This window comes from Orbicella faveolata, unplaced genomic scaffold (assembly GCF_042242905.1).
Source record: "Orbicella faveolata isolate gen_17 unplaced genomic scaffold, um_ofav_v1 contig_1, whole genome shotgun sequence".
NCBI lineage: Eukaryota > Metazoa > Cnidaria > Anthozoa > Scleractinia > Merulinidae > Orbicella > Orbicella faveolata.
The window spans coordinates 16,212,240-16,227,651 of record NW_028301536.1 but is presented as its reverse complement, the minus strand read 5'-3'; the positions used below and the strand labels follow the sequence as shown (position 1 = coordinate 16,227,651).

General features: G+C 35.6%; 1 protein-coding gene across 3 annotated transcripts in view; it reads left to right on the top strand.

Annotated features, from left to right (window-relative positions):
• LOC110049673 (myoferlin-like) overlaps nucleotides 1-15,412 on the top strand; it is a 56,949-nt gene that overhangs the window by 2,894 nt on the left and 38,643 nt on the right. For 2 of the 3 annotated variants that reach the window (XM_089292197.1, XM_089292205.1), the window contains exons 4-12: nucleotides 5,599-5,704; nucleotides 6,191-6,378; nucleotides 7,139-7,202; nucleotides 7,615-7,746; nucleotides 8,539-8,601; nucleotides 8,781-8,831; nucleotides 9,535-9,565; nucleotides 10,498-10,562; nucleotides 12,530-12,610. In XM_089292197.1, the coding sequence (XP_089148323.1) occupies nucleotides 5,599-5,704; nucleotides 6,191-6,378; nucleotides 7,139-7,202; nucleotides 7,615-7,746; nucleotides 8,539-8,601; nucleotides 8,781-8,831; nucleotides 9,535-9,565; nucleotides 10,498-10,562; nucleotides 12,530-12,610 (781 nt within the window). The remainder of the gene's footprint in view (nucleotides 1-5,598; nucleotides 5,705-6,190; nucleotides 6,379-7,138; nucleotides 7,203-7,614; nucleotides 7,747-8,538; nucleotides 8,602-8,780; nucleotides 8,832-9,534; nucleotides 9,566-10,497; nucleotides 10,563-12,529; nucleotides 12,611-15,412) is intronic. The other variant, XM_089292208.1, reaches the window with a different exon arrangement.

Sequence of the window (15,412 nt, the reverse complement as noted above, 5' to 3'; positions counted from 1 at the left end):
CGCTGTTAAAATTGTCAAAATGATACTTTTTAAAATCTCTTTTGCTAGAAAATTGCCGATATATTGGAAAAGAAAACAATATTGCACTAATTTGTTCCAAGACTCGTTGTTTAAGATTAAAATTAATATTCTGTTTGAATAAAATATAATGTGACAGGTGTCAAAATGCTTATTTTCTTCAAAAAACTCTCACAATTTTTGCCATAATAACCAGACTTGATAGGATGCCAAAACAAGTTTCAAATGAATATTTAATTTGCTCATAATTTTTCTTTTCATATAAATGTAAATCCTGTCACTTTGGTGTTTTAAATTTTCAACTTGCCAAGGGCAACTTTTCTGTATGTACTCTAGTGATACAAGACAGAAATGTTTATTGTTTCAGATTAATTTTTTTCGTAGCTGGTATGTTTTTAGAAATCTGTCTCTTGCCAATTCTACATGCCAGCTGAAAATGACAGTTGTTTTTTCTCTGGTTTGTTTCTTTTTATAATTTACTGTAAAGTAACTGTAATGAATTACTTTCATGATAGTGGGTAATTACATGTCACTTGGCTTGAATTATTATCACCTTTTATAGTTTGAATTTACCGAAATATTTTTCATTTAAAATTATTTTTCAAAACAGTTTGATTTTGATTTTTCATTTTTTGTCTCATATTTGATACCGCAACCTGAAACATTGGGAAACAAAAATCAAACTGGTCTGCAAAATCTTAAACCACGACAATGGGCATCTGGAACTTTCTGTTTATTCAGACAAGATTTTGTGTTCTTAACCAAAAGAAATAAGCCAATGATCATAATTTAGTCTAGAGATTCTAAAAGGTTCAAATTTCCAGTTATGCATATGTTGATTTCTTGCTTTCCTGCTCATACTGCATTAGTTATGAGTTACATGTACTCTCTTGCTTTTCCTTAGTGTGACATGTACTAGATAAATTTTAATCTCAGTTAATTATCCTAATTTCTTTGGTGAAGTTTGATAATCAGTTGCAAGGGGTAATTTATGACAACATTTTATTTTAAATATACATAACATAGTATGATTACAGAGTGATTGCACCCTAGAAATTTAATAAAATGTCCCAGTTGGTTTTGTGAACAAGTGTAAGTCTGACAATATATTGTGTTTTCTATCGTCCAATATTATTTCATTACCATGATTGTATGAATAATAAGAATTATTTTAAGGCACATATATGCTGTGGTGACCTCATGGTCAGGGCTCAAAGTTTATTTTTGGCTTTAGGAGCACTTGTACGACCAAGTGTAAATTTTTAGGTGCAGTACCGAAATTTTAGGCACAGAGTTAAAAATTTTAAGCGCACAGCTTCAAATACTTGGAACACCTACTCCAAAAGAATACTTAACGCTCCAAAAGAGCAACTCAGGCTTCATGTTGCCATATAGGCCTATTCTAGTAGTATTGAACACAACGAAAACAAATAAAGGAATCACACAAGAGTTAAGCTTACATATTAACTACTGAAGTTGCTTCGTTTAGTATCCTCACTATCTGATTACTTGTTGTTTGCCTCACCTTCGAAATTCTGTTCATGAAGATTCTTGATTTTTTCAACATCTGGGTATTTGTGAGAACTAGCACAAACTTTGCTCATTTGGCTTGCTTTCAGGCCATAGAATTTGTGGACCAGCCTGTTCCGAAAACACTGGCCATTTTTGTGTGTCAGACAAGTGAAAACAAAGCTTTCTTTACAAAATGCAGTGTTCTGTAACTGTTCTTCACGAAGAACGAGCACATGATTTAATTCTCATCCCTAGTTTCCACGCTTTCCGCTAGGACCGCCTGGCACTATGACCTCCATTTGTTAGCAGAGTTGTTTACAACACAGAACGTGGGGAAGAAATGAATGTTCGAGTTCGGAGATAGGCTTAAAGATGACAAATAGAACACACACTGATGAAAAGAAAATGGTGCAACTTTATTATTTGGCACCTGGTTGTGTTATATCTATGTTTATATTTATATTTATCAATCGGAGTACATTAGTATGGTCAGGTGAGTAAGTACTAGAGAAGTTGTGCTGCACTTTGGCGTTCAAGGTGTGGTGGTGCGATCACACATGATTTTTTTAGGTGCACAGCCAAAAATCTAGTTGCATATGGGACCAGTTGGTCATTAACTTTGAGCCCTGATGGTTAGTGCACTCGACTCCGGATCGAGCAATCCTGGTTCAAGAACAAGACTTATTGCACCAAAAATGTTCTATGCATTTGTGTTAGAGAAGTTTTCTTGCACAGTGCAGGTAACTTGTCTTGCAAGAACATTGTGAGGCTGCATGAAAAATTATTTACCTTAGACTGACCAAACCTTCAATAAGTGATTAGACTTGTAAGCAATGCCAAATTTCAATAACAATACATGAGAAAATCTTGTCCTTATATTTACTAGCCTGTGGGCAGAAGTCTACTACATGTATGTCCTAGCTTTGTTTCACATGGAAATAGTGACGTCTGCAAAGCGCTGTTGCTAATAATAATGCATTACCCAAATGCTTTACATTTTGCTTAAATTTTGGCGATGAGTTCAGCTGGGATGACAGGCAAAAGTCTTGTCATTCGCCATTTTCTTTCTATTCTTATTGGTCTTCCAAACTTGGTATTCTTGTTCTGAAGGGCACTACAGTGCACTGAAGAGGACTACAGTTCTAATGCTGTACGTGTACTTTTCCAGGAGGAGTTTGAATGAAGAACTATAGAGCCATGGACTCAGTGGTGATAGCCAATTTTGGCAGTAAGGTTTTGAGATCATTTCTCTCACAAGATCAGAGGTTTCGCCAAGGTTTAATTTTCACCAGGAGGGCAACAGGTTTTCACAGCAGGGTAAAACTTTTTGAACTGAACGTTTTTATAGGATAAACGTTCTTCTAGGTGGTCAAACCAGGCGGGCAGAATCACTTTCTTTAGAAGCCGCGACATTTGGTGACCCATACAGGAGACCTGGATATTAAGTCTGTATCTGGGAGACTTCTGGATAATCTGGGAGAGTTGGCATAGATGACATTGTCAACCAAACAATTGGATTACAATTGGTCCCTGGATTGTAGAGTCCGCAGGATACTGGAACTTGGTCAGCAACGGCGCTTTGTACCTGTGTAAATGTCACCATTTCCACATGAAACAAAGGGAATAGTAGATGTCTGCACCCATATATATTGATGAGAGAAATCATAAGGAGGATGCTAATTAGTTTCCTAAGGTAATCAAATTTGCCATGGTCTTTTAATACTTATTTGATTACCGGCTTATCCCCACAGAAAATCCTGACAAGTTGAATGAGCAGCTCTAATTGATATTAATTATACAACTAAGTTGGATGTAGTTCAGAGAGCCAATAACTAAAATCAACCAATCAGATTGCTCCTGTGCTCAGGAATCCATATTTGCAGTCATCTGGTCGTCCATGAGGACTAAAAAATCATGGACAACTAAAACAGTGTGAAAAGTCATCCACTGGACAAGTTTCCTTTGACTCTACCATTTCTTAAGTTTTCTTGTGAATTCCTAAATTCTGACCACTTGTCATCCACTTGGAACTTTAAAAAAACAGAGAAAGATATGAAGCTTTCCGTCACAATAAAATCATCATTTTGGTCCGTCATCATAGATGAAGTGACCAGGGACGTTTAGATACAAGGATGGGAACGCTAGTGGACGCGGGAAACTTTCGTGGGTCCCATCTGTGATTGTAGCAAGCATTATAAAAATAAAGCAAACGTTGCATCAAGTTCCGGGTAGTATAAAAGACAGCAATTAATGTCACTATTCTGTTATTCAAACTAAGAGTAGATGTACTGCAACCAGGTAAAAGGTAGCACAACAAAATATGCAAACAACAATATGGTGTAATTGAGGGGGACGCAGCCCTGTGGCAGGTTTTACGCGACTTCATGATAGGTGCACAAACTAAAAGCCTCACTTATTCCCCCACTAACGTGGGAATAGAGCAAGAGTATTGGCAGAGCCTTTCTTATCTCCCCACCACAGCACAGGCTGGATCGGACAGTGTATTGAGATTTATATAGCAAGACAGTATTTCAAAGTTTGACCAGTAGGTACAGCTGTACAAAGAGCTAAATAGACACAACATGGTGAACTTGTTAGCAATGAATGGAGCTAACAAATATATGGGCCAATCTAGGAGAAGCTAAGATATTTTGCTAGATTATACCACAAGATAGAAGCTAAAATACAGACATGAATAGTGTTTGTGCAAACTGCTAGAATAAGGGAAACGTTCATTCATGAATTGAGCATTCAGTATTATACTATTGTTTATCCTGCTGGATTGCGTGACAGACGTAAACAGCCTAACCCTCAAGGGGTGTCATGTTCCATTAACTGCGTTTTACCAACTGGTAAAAGCAGTACTAAACATCAGTTTGAAAATGTGTATTTTATTTGCTCGATAGATGCTTCCATGGCATTCATTCTCACAACATTTTATTGACTGTACTTACACTGATGTATTCTCAATGTATACAGTTTGTATTTCGTTTTGGGCTTGCACACTCGTGAGAGCGACTGAATTAACAGTGACTGAAACACAAACGAACAGATGAGGAATATTTTTATTCACATTTTTTTTGTATCTTAGTATTCTACACTACATGTACAATCATGAAAAATTTGAACCTTATAAACATTTTTATCATATAAGTGAAAATAAGATTGACTGGAACATTTGTCAGGGCAAAACAAGAGCAAAATACTCGCGTTTTCGATACAACGGCTAGTCGGACAAAATGGTGTCCTCGACGAGATGAGGACAGCAGAGATGAGTTGAGAGTTCTTGTACGCATGCCCGGTTGAGTAAATTTACTTCCGGTAGCCGTCCTTAGCTCATCCCGTCCTGGTATCTTAAGGTGCCTACTTTCTCCAGGATTGAAATCACTGCAGGCTCAATTTTCATTTTGTCAACTGCTGATGCTCTGTACTGTCCATGAAAACAGGTGGCATGATTGCATCAGCTGTTTTGATCTCTTTCGGGACATGACGTTTAGCAATATTAGCACCTCGGAAAAACAAGCCAAATATGAGCAAGAAGAGCAAAAGCATTTCATTCAGCCTTCATGCCAGTGGCGGAGTCCTTGGTTTTCATTTATACCTTTGGTGCCTGCCAACAGCTGCAACTACAGACGTGATGCACTGGGAGACTGGTCACATGACAACAATAAAAAAGAAAACTTTCCATTCCAGAACTAAGCAAACTTTCCATTTACATGCCATTCTGTTGCCATTCTTTCCCATTGAACAGGCAAGTAAAATTTTGCCTGGGCAAGTATGTCATCTGGCATGACGACTTGGTGAAGAAACCAATATGGATCCCTGAGTGCTGGTCCAATATTCTCAAAAGTATTAGACCAGGCACTATCCATAATGATCCCGCAAGTCACTTTTGAAGATTTTCTGGTAGTTTTATGGCTTACAGTATGTTTCTGAAAGAATGTGTTTGGCTAATAAGTAAATTTTCTAGAAGTATGGAGTGTTGGATTTCATTTGGTATGCTTCGTTAGATGCAATCCTCATTAGATTTAGAGCTCCCAGGGATATAATAATTTGTTTCTTTTAAAGGCTACTTGGCACAGCCACCGTCCCCCTGAAAGACCTTGTAAAGGATAGCAGTCATACCATGCAAGCTGATGTCAATCTTTTGGATGGCAGTAACAGAATGACACAGGTCAGTATAGCTGTAAGTTGCTTAGCAATGTTAGATATCTTAGGTTTATTCTTACCAGAGGATGCATAAAGATTTTAAGCTGTGTCAGTTGTTATGTACCTGGATTTCCTTCCCGTCGTCTTTAATAGAATGCTTAAAGGAAGTCTTGAACTCCCATATTGGTATATTCTGGGACAATTATTAGGGCTAATTGTTTTGTTAAATAATTCCTATCTAAGACTATACATGTAGCATGGCTTATTAGTTTGAGTTTGCGTGTATGTAATAGTTACTTAATATGTGTTAACTCCATTTTAAGTATTGTTCATTCTTGAGAGGGGCATTTAAATAGTGAGAGTATAGTAGCACTGTCTAGCAAAAGAGAGTCCAGTTGGTTACAAGTCCAAATAGCTTGCTTGTTATAATGAATATTGCCAGTCATCAGAACCACGAGGAACTCCTACAACCTGCACTTTTTTTATTTTTTGGTGTTGTACTTTTACACAGGCCAAGCTGTCTCTCCGCTTGGAGTATATTCCTCCCAAACCAGGTAAGAGTGTGGAGGGGGAAATAACAGCAACGGATGAAACTGATTTGGGTGCAGAACTAGATGATGAATTTGGACTGGAAGAAGAAGAGGGAGGCATGGACGAGTTGGAGGGAGGTGGTGCTGCGGGTGTGAGTGAGGCAGTCAGGTAACTGAATTGTTGTTTTCATGGATTTTTTAAAAAACTAATGATCAGACTTCCTATAAGTACCTGTACAGTGTATGTTAGCTGCGTCTCATCTTCTAGGCAGCTTGAGCCTTGAATTTATAATTTAATTGTTTGACAATTACCTTTGGGATAGTTCAGTGCACAGTTACAGAAAATATGGACCATACATATACTCCCCCCACAGAACGGACTGGAATTTCCTGGGGCTGAGAGGAGTACCATAATACCAAAAACTCTAAAGAAATGTATGAACTCAAGCTTAATTGGAGTTTCCAGAGCGGTGTGGTCAGGGGGGTCCTAGATGAAATCCCTTCCATGAGGAAGGTATAGATATTTTCTGGAGCATCACATTAGTGGGAGGAAAGAGAGCAGATGCATCTCTTTGTGCACTTTCATCCATAAGATGTCAGTGTTAAGATGTCAGATGCAAAAAGAAAGATGAAAGATGTCAGCCTCTTTTAAACATTGGTGGGAATGGAAATGTATGCATTTCAAAAGCATTGCTTTAGATTAATTAGTACCATGTGATAAATATTTTATAATGGTGCAACCACTGAACCCCTGTAGTTTCATAACTTTGGTTAAAATCAGGCAAGTAATTCAACCAACATGCAGCTTGGGGCCAGGGTAACAGGAACATTATTCCAAGTGGTTTTAATCACTGATTTATATATTACAATTCAGATTCAATTGATTTCAAGTATTCAGTAATAAATATTTTCTTTAATTCTTTTGACAGAAAAAAGCGCAGGAGAAGGAGAACTGCAAGGCACAAGTTGTCAAATAAACCCCAGGATTTTCAGGTGTGGACATAAAATATAAAATTGATGATTGAAGTCTTTTATTCATATTTAACTTATCAAGATGCATACATTGTAGCTGTAATTGCCATCAGTATAGAATCAGTATATGGTAAACTACTCACAGACAGATGCTGTATGGCATGACTACATGTGGGCCTCTTATGATGTTGTTCTGGTATTTTCTTATAATAACAAGCTTGTGGTGTTTGCTGAATTTGCAACCAGGTCGAGTTGTGGTGGTGTTTATAGTTTTAGCTCTAATACAGCATACATTGGGTAATAACTGGTAGAGCTACAGATATACATCCTATGTAAACCTTAAATACATGCATATCTTCACTCAGTAGTTTAAGCCAACCAACATAAAACCAGCTTTGTATAACTGTACGTAGTAAATGTTGAACTGTTTCAGGTTCGTGTACGAATCATCGAAGGTCGGCAGCTCTCTGGCTCTAACATTAGTCCAGTTGTCAGATGCACAGTGGCTAACCACACTCGCCAGACTAAAGTCAAGCACTCAACAAACAAGCCCTTCTTTGATGAGGTGAGCTGCAAAATATTGCTAGGTTAATGGAATTATGTTAGCAACATGTAGGTTATCCCAGAAACAAAGATAGGCTCCAGCCTGATGGGCCACTTGGCTTGCATGTAGACTTTTCCTATGAGCAGGTAGTATGGAGCATCTTTTCAAGGGAAACAGTTGGTTGAGGGGAAACAAAACTCACTGTTTCCCATAGTGGCAGTCAGTAATAATATGTCTTTTGTTATACCTCCCAACTTGAAAATAGAACAAACTGGGAAAAATTATTTGCTTGATGCAGGCAGACAAATTTGAAGCATTGTCAAGGTGCACAACCTGATCACATGCGAGTCAAACATTCTTATGTTGAACATTGTTACCCTAGGGAGTTAGTGAGTTTTCCGTTCACCCTGGGAAGTTAGTGAGTTTTTACCCATGATGCTTGACACAGTCTCTTCTAATCAAAAAATGTATTTGAGTTGGGAGGTATAACAAGCTACCTTGTTTATTTGTACCCATTTATCTATCCATAAGAGTTGACCTTGCCCAATTTAAGACCATTAACCATGCCTTCTGAATGTACACGCATACATTTGGGTGCCGGACTTGAAATCTGGAGGTTGTGGGTTGAAGTCCCGCTCTGTCCACTATAAACAACATTTGACATTTTTTTTTTTTGACATTAAATTATGATATATCATTACAATTTTCCTTGTCATATACTTGGTAAAATAATATTTAGTGAAACACCTCCATTGGATTAGTTTTCAATTCCTTAACACTGCCTGTCAACTTCTTATTTCTCTCATCTTGTAGACTTTCTTCTTTAATTTTCAAATGTCACCATTAGAGCTGTTTGACGAAATTATCAGCTTTGAGGTAAGTAAAAATAATTACCTTAGGAAACTGAATAATTATTATTAACATATTAGCAATGATGTAGTTTAATAATTATTAGTAATAATAAATACTAACGAGAATTTTATTAATGATGTATTCATAGTCTATTAGTCTTCTTGAAGTTAATTTTGATTATTGTGGGATTTGGTTTTGAACAGGTGTTTAATTCAAGGAAACTGAGGGCTAATGCCATGATTGGATACTTCAAGGTAAAGCAATTACATGGTGGTTTTTTGCAGGTTATTTTAATAAACAAAGTCCTCATTTCCAGTGATAAGGTAGTTTTTGTCTTGTACAGTTTTTAAAAAATGGACAGTGTAAATTAATATATTTACAGTATAAAACAAAGGCATTTGCCCTTTCCTTTATACAACCTTTCTAGTGTTGTCTTGGCAACAGAAAAAAAGTCAGCCCTAAAATCACTGGACATCATCCATACTCCCCCCACATAGGAGATTGGAATTTCCTAGGGGTGGAGGGCTCTGTAAAACCGAAACAATTAAAAGAAATCTATGAAGCTTAATTGGAATTTCCAGAGGGGTGGGGGTCTTCCCCCCTGTAGACGGACTGGGACAAGGTTCCCCCTTCCATGGGGGAGGTGTGGATATTTTCTGGAACTACACATTTCAATGTTTGGATAGCACAGTGAATCTGAACTCCTTACATTCAATGCATTTTGCCTGAAGTTTCTAAATAACACTGAAGGTAAGAGTGAGAGAGAGGGTTATTAAAAATGCCAGTGTTCCAACGTGTCAGTGATATAGGTGTTTTATGGATCAATGAATTGTTCCAGGAAAAGAGTAGAAAGGGACATAATCAGATTCAGATTTACCTCTTTGTAACTGTACTTTATATGAGAACATTGTGTGATTCAACATTCTGTAAATGATTACTTTTGGGTCTCCTTTTCAGAGTGATATTGGCTTTTTCTATGATGAGCCAGGTAAGTACTGTGGAGTGAGAGATTTGATGATCACACTTTTCTTACAGGAATGTTGTCATGATGAGGTGATTGAAGTCCATTGAAATCATTCTGTGAATACATACTGGTTTTTTAGGTCATATTAGATGACTTAAGAATTCAGTGAGAAGACCAATGAAGCCAAAACATCCTGCCACTGGAATGTGTTGAAATTAAAGGAGCCACATGTGCATCACAGTTTGCGCACCTAGAGAAATTTAGTCTAAATTTTTCAAGTTCGGGCTTTCTAATCCATGTTAATCTTCTCCATCTTCAACCATCCTTGTTCCTTTAAGGGTTTATTATTATTATATCTTTGGTGTTTTTCTATCGTAGTAAACTACTATTTTCAGGTTTCCTTCAATGAAAAGGTAATTTTGTTCATGGGCAAAATACCATGACCGAGCTCCTTTAAGAAATATAATACCTATATAATACTGTCAGTGGTAAATACAATAGAACACCACCTTATAACCACTCTTTTGATGCCACTTTTTTGGCGTGAAGAAAAAGCTCACTGAAGTCATTTCCTTAATTTTAGAACCCTTTGATTCAATACAGTCACAATTTAACGTGTATGACCCAAAGGTATTTGTTAATAGGGTTCCATTGTACAGTGTATACAGTCTGTCTGAATTCTGCCCAATTGGTCCTCTGCTTTTCCCTCAAGGGGTGAAGTTTCATGACATTATGCATCTCTGTGGGCACCTTCATGAGTATTCTGTATTGTTGTTACTGTATTTAATTTAATAGTTACTGACTTGATCACAGGGGGATTCCTCTTGAAGCACCAGAGGAAATGGTCATGATATATAACGTTATTCAAACCAATAAAATTTGGTACATGTAAATGAGCTTGTCACAGTCATTTCAGAGAAACAATTAAACAAATGTTATCTCACTTGTTGTTACAGCTCATGCTGTTGTACGGAAATGGGTTTTACTTACTGATCCTGATGACAAGATGGCTGGGGTTAAGGTAAGAGCAACTTGGAAAGACATTATGGAAGTGATACCTCGTGAGTTTTGCCATATTCCAGCAAACTTATTTATAGTGCAGATCAAGATACAAAGAGTACACTAAATTGTACATTAACAGTTGGTACTGCATTGTACGTTATGCTTGGTAATTATCTGGCATGCTTGGCAGTTTTCTTGCTTGACAGTTATCTGGCATGTGCCTTTGTCAATATGTCATGCATACCTTGAGGACAAATTAAATTATCCTCTAGTCAACCATCCTGGCACTTCATTGGCTAATTGTCAGGTGATTACATTGAATGACAGGTTGGACAGGGAAAATGTCCTTCAGCTAGTGACTGGAGTAACGCATACTGTAGTAGCTAAGCATCCTCTGTGTAAATTTTGTAGAGCGCCCTTAAGCAGTTAGATTAATTGTTGAGGCAATTTTCACATCTGGTAGAACTGAGTAGCACTGCAATTCAAAGTTAACTTTATTTTAAATTGATATTTACTGTCTCACGATAGCATGTGACCTCAAATAATGTTGTAGTTATAGTCAGTGTTGACTAACCATGATGTCAAAGTTGAGATTACCAATTGAAAATTATATTGTGTACTAATTAAAATTGGTTGAAAGCAGTAGGCATCATATTAATAAATTATTATGTGACTATACTTACTGCAACTGATTGTGAAACAGTCTTTCCAGCCAATTCTAGTGTGTGACATGTAGTTCTTTGTTAATGATGCAAAATGTTTGTATCCTTTGCAGTAGTTTGTATTTTTAAATGGAAAATAACGTTGCACTCATGGGAAGAGAATACAAAACAATTTTAGATCCTTACTATTTTGTACATGTACATGTATAATGTTATGAAAATGCAGCAGGGAAATTAAGTTTAATCTGTGATTTTAATGTGTTAATTTTGTTAGTTGTTATGTCAGACTTTGTAAGTATAGTTGAAAGATACAGATTATAATTATGGTAAAATTGTTATTAATATTATAAAGAGTAGTGCAATTATACAGTGGAATGTCAATGAAGCCCATCTTGGCATAACCATTTATAAAAATTGCTCTACAGGCTCAAACTATCATTGGCTGATAGTTGAATGAATTCCAAAAGCTATCAAAGTTCATAGAACCTCAGAGGGAGTTATCTGATTGTTATTTAATCTTGCTCTTGCCAATTGTATTGTTCCAGAAAATATCCATACCTCTCCCAAGAAGGTTGTCTTGGTATGAACCCTCCCCCATCATTTCCAGTTTTGGTTCATACTTTCCTTCAAATATTTTGTGTTTCGGGACCTTTCCCCCTCTGAATTACCAATAATCCTCCTTTGGGTCAGTATGGATATCTTCTGGAATCAGACATTTTGCTGTTGAAACACACCATCCACAGTTGATTTGCAGAAGGGAAAAGCCTGAAAATGTAGGCTTAATGCTTGTAATCTTGATGATTGATCTGGTTGTGTCAAGTTTAATGTCTTTTACTCCAGATCACCGACTATACTTCTTATGTCTTAGCATAACTAAATGATTGAGTCTAGCAAAGCACTACTAATATGTTAGTAATTTTATTAAATTAGTAAATGCTATGATTGTGGGGCATTTGAATTGGATCTATGTGCATGCATTCTCTGTGTGAACACCAAGTGGTGATCAGTGAAGGAACTGCATCACAATCTTGCGTGGTTTGATGTATGTACAATAGTCATATATGTCTTTGATGAAGTTTATTTTGATTACAGTGATTGGATTTAGATTCAATATCTTTTGCACCAAATTCTATTTAATTGAGACGACAGCTATAATAATTGTTTATAAATCCATGCAGCTGCAGTTACATCAAAGGCACTTTGACTTATTTTATCTCAAGTTATAAAGATGGGTGTGTTGTAGAAATGTCTGTAGAGTGAAAGGTGAAAAAAGTTGTTGTAGTATACTTTTACTTATTATGTAAGTGCCTAATTAAAATATCAGGATGAGGACGAAGACGATGAGACGTCCAACACGGGGAAGTCACGAGGAGCATCTGGCAGAAAAATGGGCGGAATTCCAGCAGTAAATATCTTACTAGTTACTTTATCATGGTTTTTGTAATCTGACACCCCTTGACTAGCCAGCTGAACAGTTAAAACAGCATTACATGACAGTGAAAAGTTTAAATCTTTTTAACTGAATTTTGCTACAATAATAATAATAATAATAATAATAATAATAATAATAATAATAATAATAAAAGACTTTATTTAACGAGGGTAACATAATTTACTGGTTGCCCAGTAGTTTACAATATGGTCCTCCCTAATTTTACATAAAATCATTTACATATTATATACTTATGAATAGTGATTAAAATTTAAATTAACTTAATACAAGTAAGATCTAGGTGCGGTGGCCTCATGGTTAGTGCGCTCGTCTCCGGATCAAGGGGTCCGGGTTCCAGCCCTGGCCGGGGACATTGTGTTGTGTTCTTGGGCAAGACACTTTACTCTCACAGTGCCTCTCTCCACCCAGGTGTGTAAATGGGTACCAGCAAACTTAATGCTGGGGGTAACCCTGCGATGGACTAGCATCCCATCCAGGGGGGAGTAGAAATACTCCTAGTCGCTTCATGCTACAGAAACTGGGATAAGCTCCAGCCTGATGGGCCACTTGGCTCGCATGCAGACTTTACCTAATGTAGCATAACTCATAAATTATCCAAATTTTAAAGCTGAAAAAACTTTTCCTTCCTCATTCTGAAACTAATTCAGGAAGTCTTGATAAATGGAAATTAAAGTGGTTTAAATATGAAGTTCACAGTTTATGCTCTATATGTATCAAAAAGACCTTTTTTAAAGATTACTAGTTGAAATGACATAATATTTTATATAAAAAAGCTTTTTTCGAAGGCTTTTTGAACACTGATTCAGAGGTATGTTTGTTCCTTGTACTAATTTTGAAATAATGTTTACTTGCTCATTTAAAATGCACTTAAGATATAAAATTTCGGAGTTCTTGTTCAGAACTAAAACTTTGTCAATTAAGATGCAATAAATACAGAGAAAATAACATTTTCAGCCCTTTCTTTGGGCAAATTAATGCAGTGTCCAGCTTAAGCCTGTATAATTGAAAACGCAGTTGTATTTGAAAGACATGCCCTGAAGATGGTTGTCCACAAGTGCTGGGAAATCTATGGAAATGTTTATAAATGAAAAATTATTTACTATAAAAAAATAATTTGTTTTACATAATTTATCCCAGTTAACATGTAAAAAAATATTTTGTTTTAGTTAATATCTTTTTTTTTAATACCTGTTTTGTATTTTGTAAAAAGTACAAAGATAAGAAAAAATTGTAAACCAAGATAACAATTTGACATAATGACTGAAGAGATTAAGTAAACATATTGGATGATTGACATTGTGATGTCATAGGTGTGTTATACTTAATGTGAGCAAGAACAAATTTTAAAGGGCATGTTGCAAAAATGATGTTTTCAATAATAAAAATATGATAATAATACTGCAATCAGTACCGAAGTCTTTAATTAGAGGAAAATAAGTAATTATGTGGTACAAGGACATTAATTATGCATACCAATATTTGTACTTTAAATTAAGGAAATGTTGATTATTAAGACGCAATAAAAAAGAACAATTGCTAATGTAAAATGCCATTAAAGATAGTTGTTATGGACTGTCTAAACTTTCACATAATGCATAAATACATACATGTATTTTATTTTGTAAATGGTTACCAGACACAGTCAGTCCAATTTGGATGTCTTCAGAGATCTTTAGATTTGGCAACAAAGTTGAGGAGAAGTTTATAATAAGTTTTGCACCATAATGTTTGCTTTTCATAGAAAATAAGGTCAAAGAACTATAGACAACTCGCCTTTGAAAAACATGTCATCTTGAGGAGACACTTTTGCTAGAAATATTTTTGTTGATGACATGGAGGAACAAGTTGACTGGGTTGCAAGATGACATGGTAGCTAGTGCATTGATCAGTGTGTGTATGTGGACATATTATAAAAATCTCAGTTATCCTTGTGGTCGTCTTCAGATCTAAAGATTTCTAATTTTTGACTGCATCCATATATTTGCAGAAACATTTAGGGCAAAGTTAAAGCATTATGTTATTTAATACTAATGCTAACTAGCAGGTTCATTATGTTTAACGTATTGAATTTATGTAGAAAAAAAATATAATCACCTTAACTTGTTCTTTGTTAAAGTTTTTTTGACACATGTCAGGGTCTTGTAATGTGAGATAATAATGCTGATCTTCCTCATGTAAACAACGTTAAAGGATACTTAATTGTATTGTGCAAGAGTCTTATAAGTTAAGAATTAATTTATTCATTAAGTAAAATGGATGCTTACATTTAAAAATTCTGAACTTTAGTGCTCCAAATGTGACTTAATGTATCGTTGGTTAACAATTAAAAAATAATGTAGGTAATCACATGAATGGATTTGCAAAGTAACTCTCATATACAATTACTGAGCTATTTCTACTATTTGTACATACATGTACAATTATAAAGTTGTGTTTGGACTTTGAAAAAGATTTAGAGATTAGTTTTTAATTGAAGTGTGTTTTCCCACATACTTTTTGCTGTTTTCCTGCCATGTTTCATTGTAATATGATCCAACATTAACAGTAAAATAAAGATCACTTATGAGAACAATTAAGTGTCAGTATCATTATAAATCAATTGAAATTCTTAGTATGTCGGTATTAAATAGAGGTAGTTTTTATATTACCGTAAAGGACACTTAAAGTAATAATATTCTTAGATAGAATTAAACTATTAAATTGTCGAAAATAATATTGTTAACTTCTGGTGCACTGTTTGAGGGTTAGAAATTA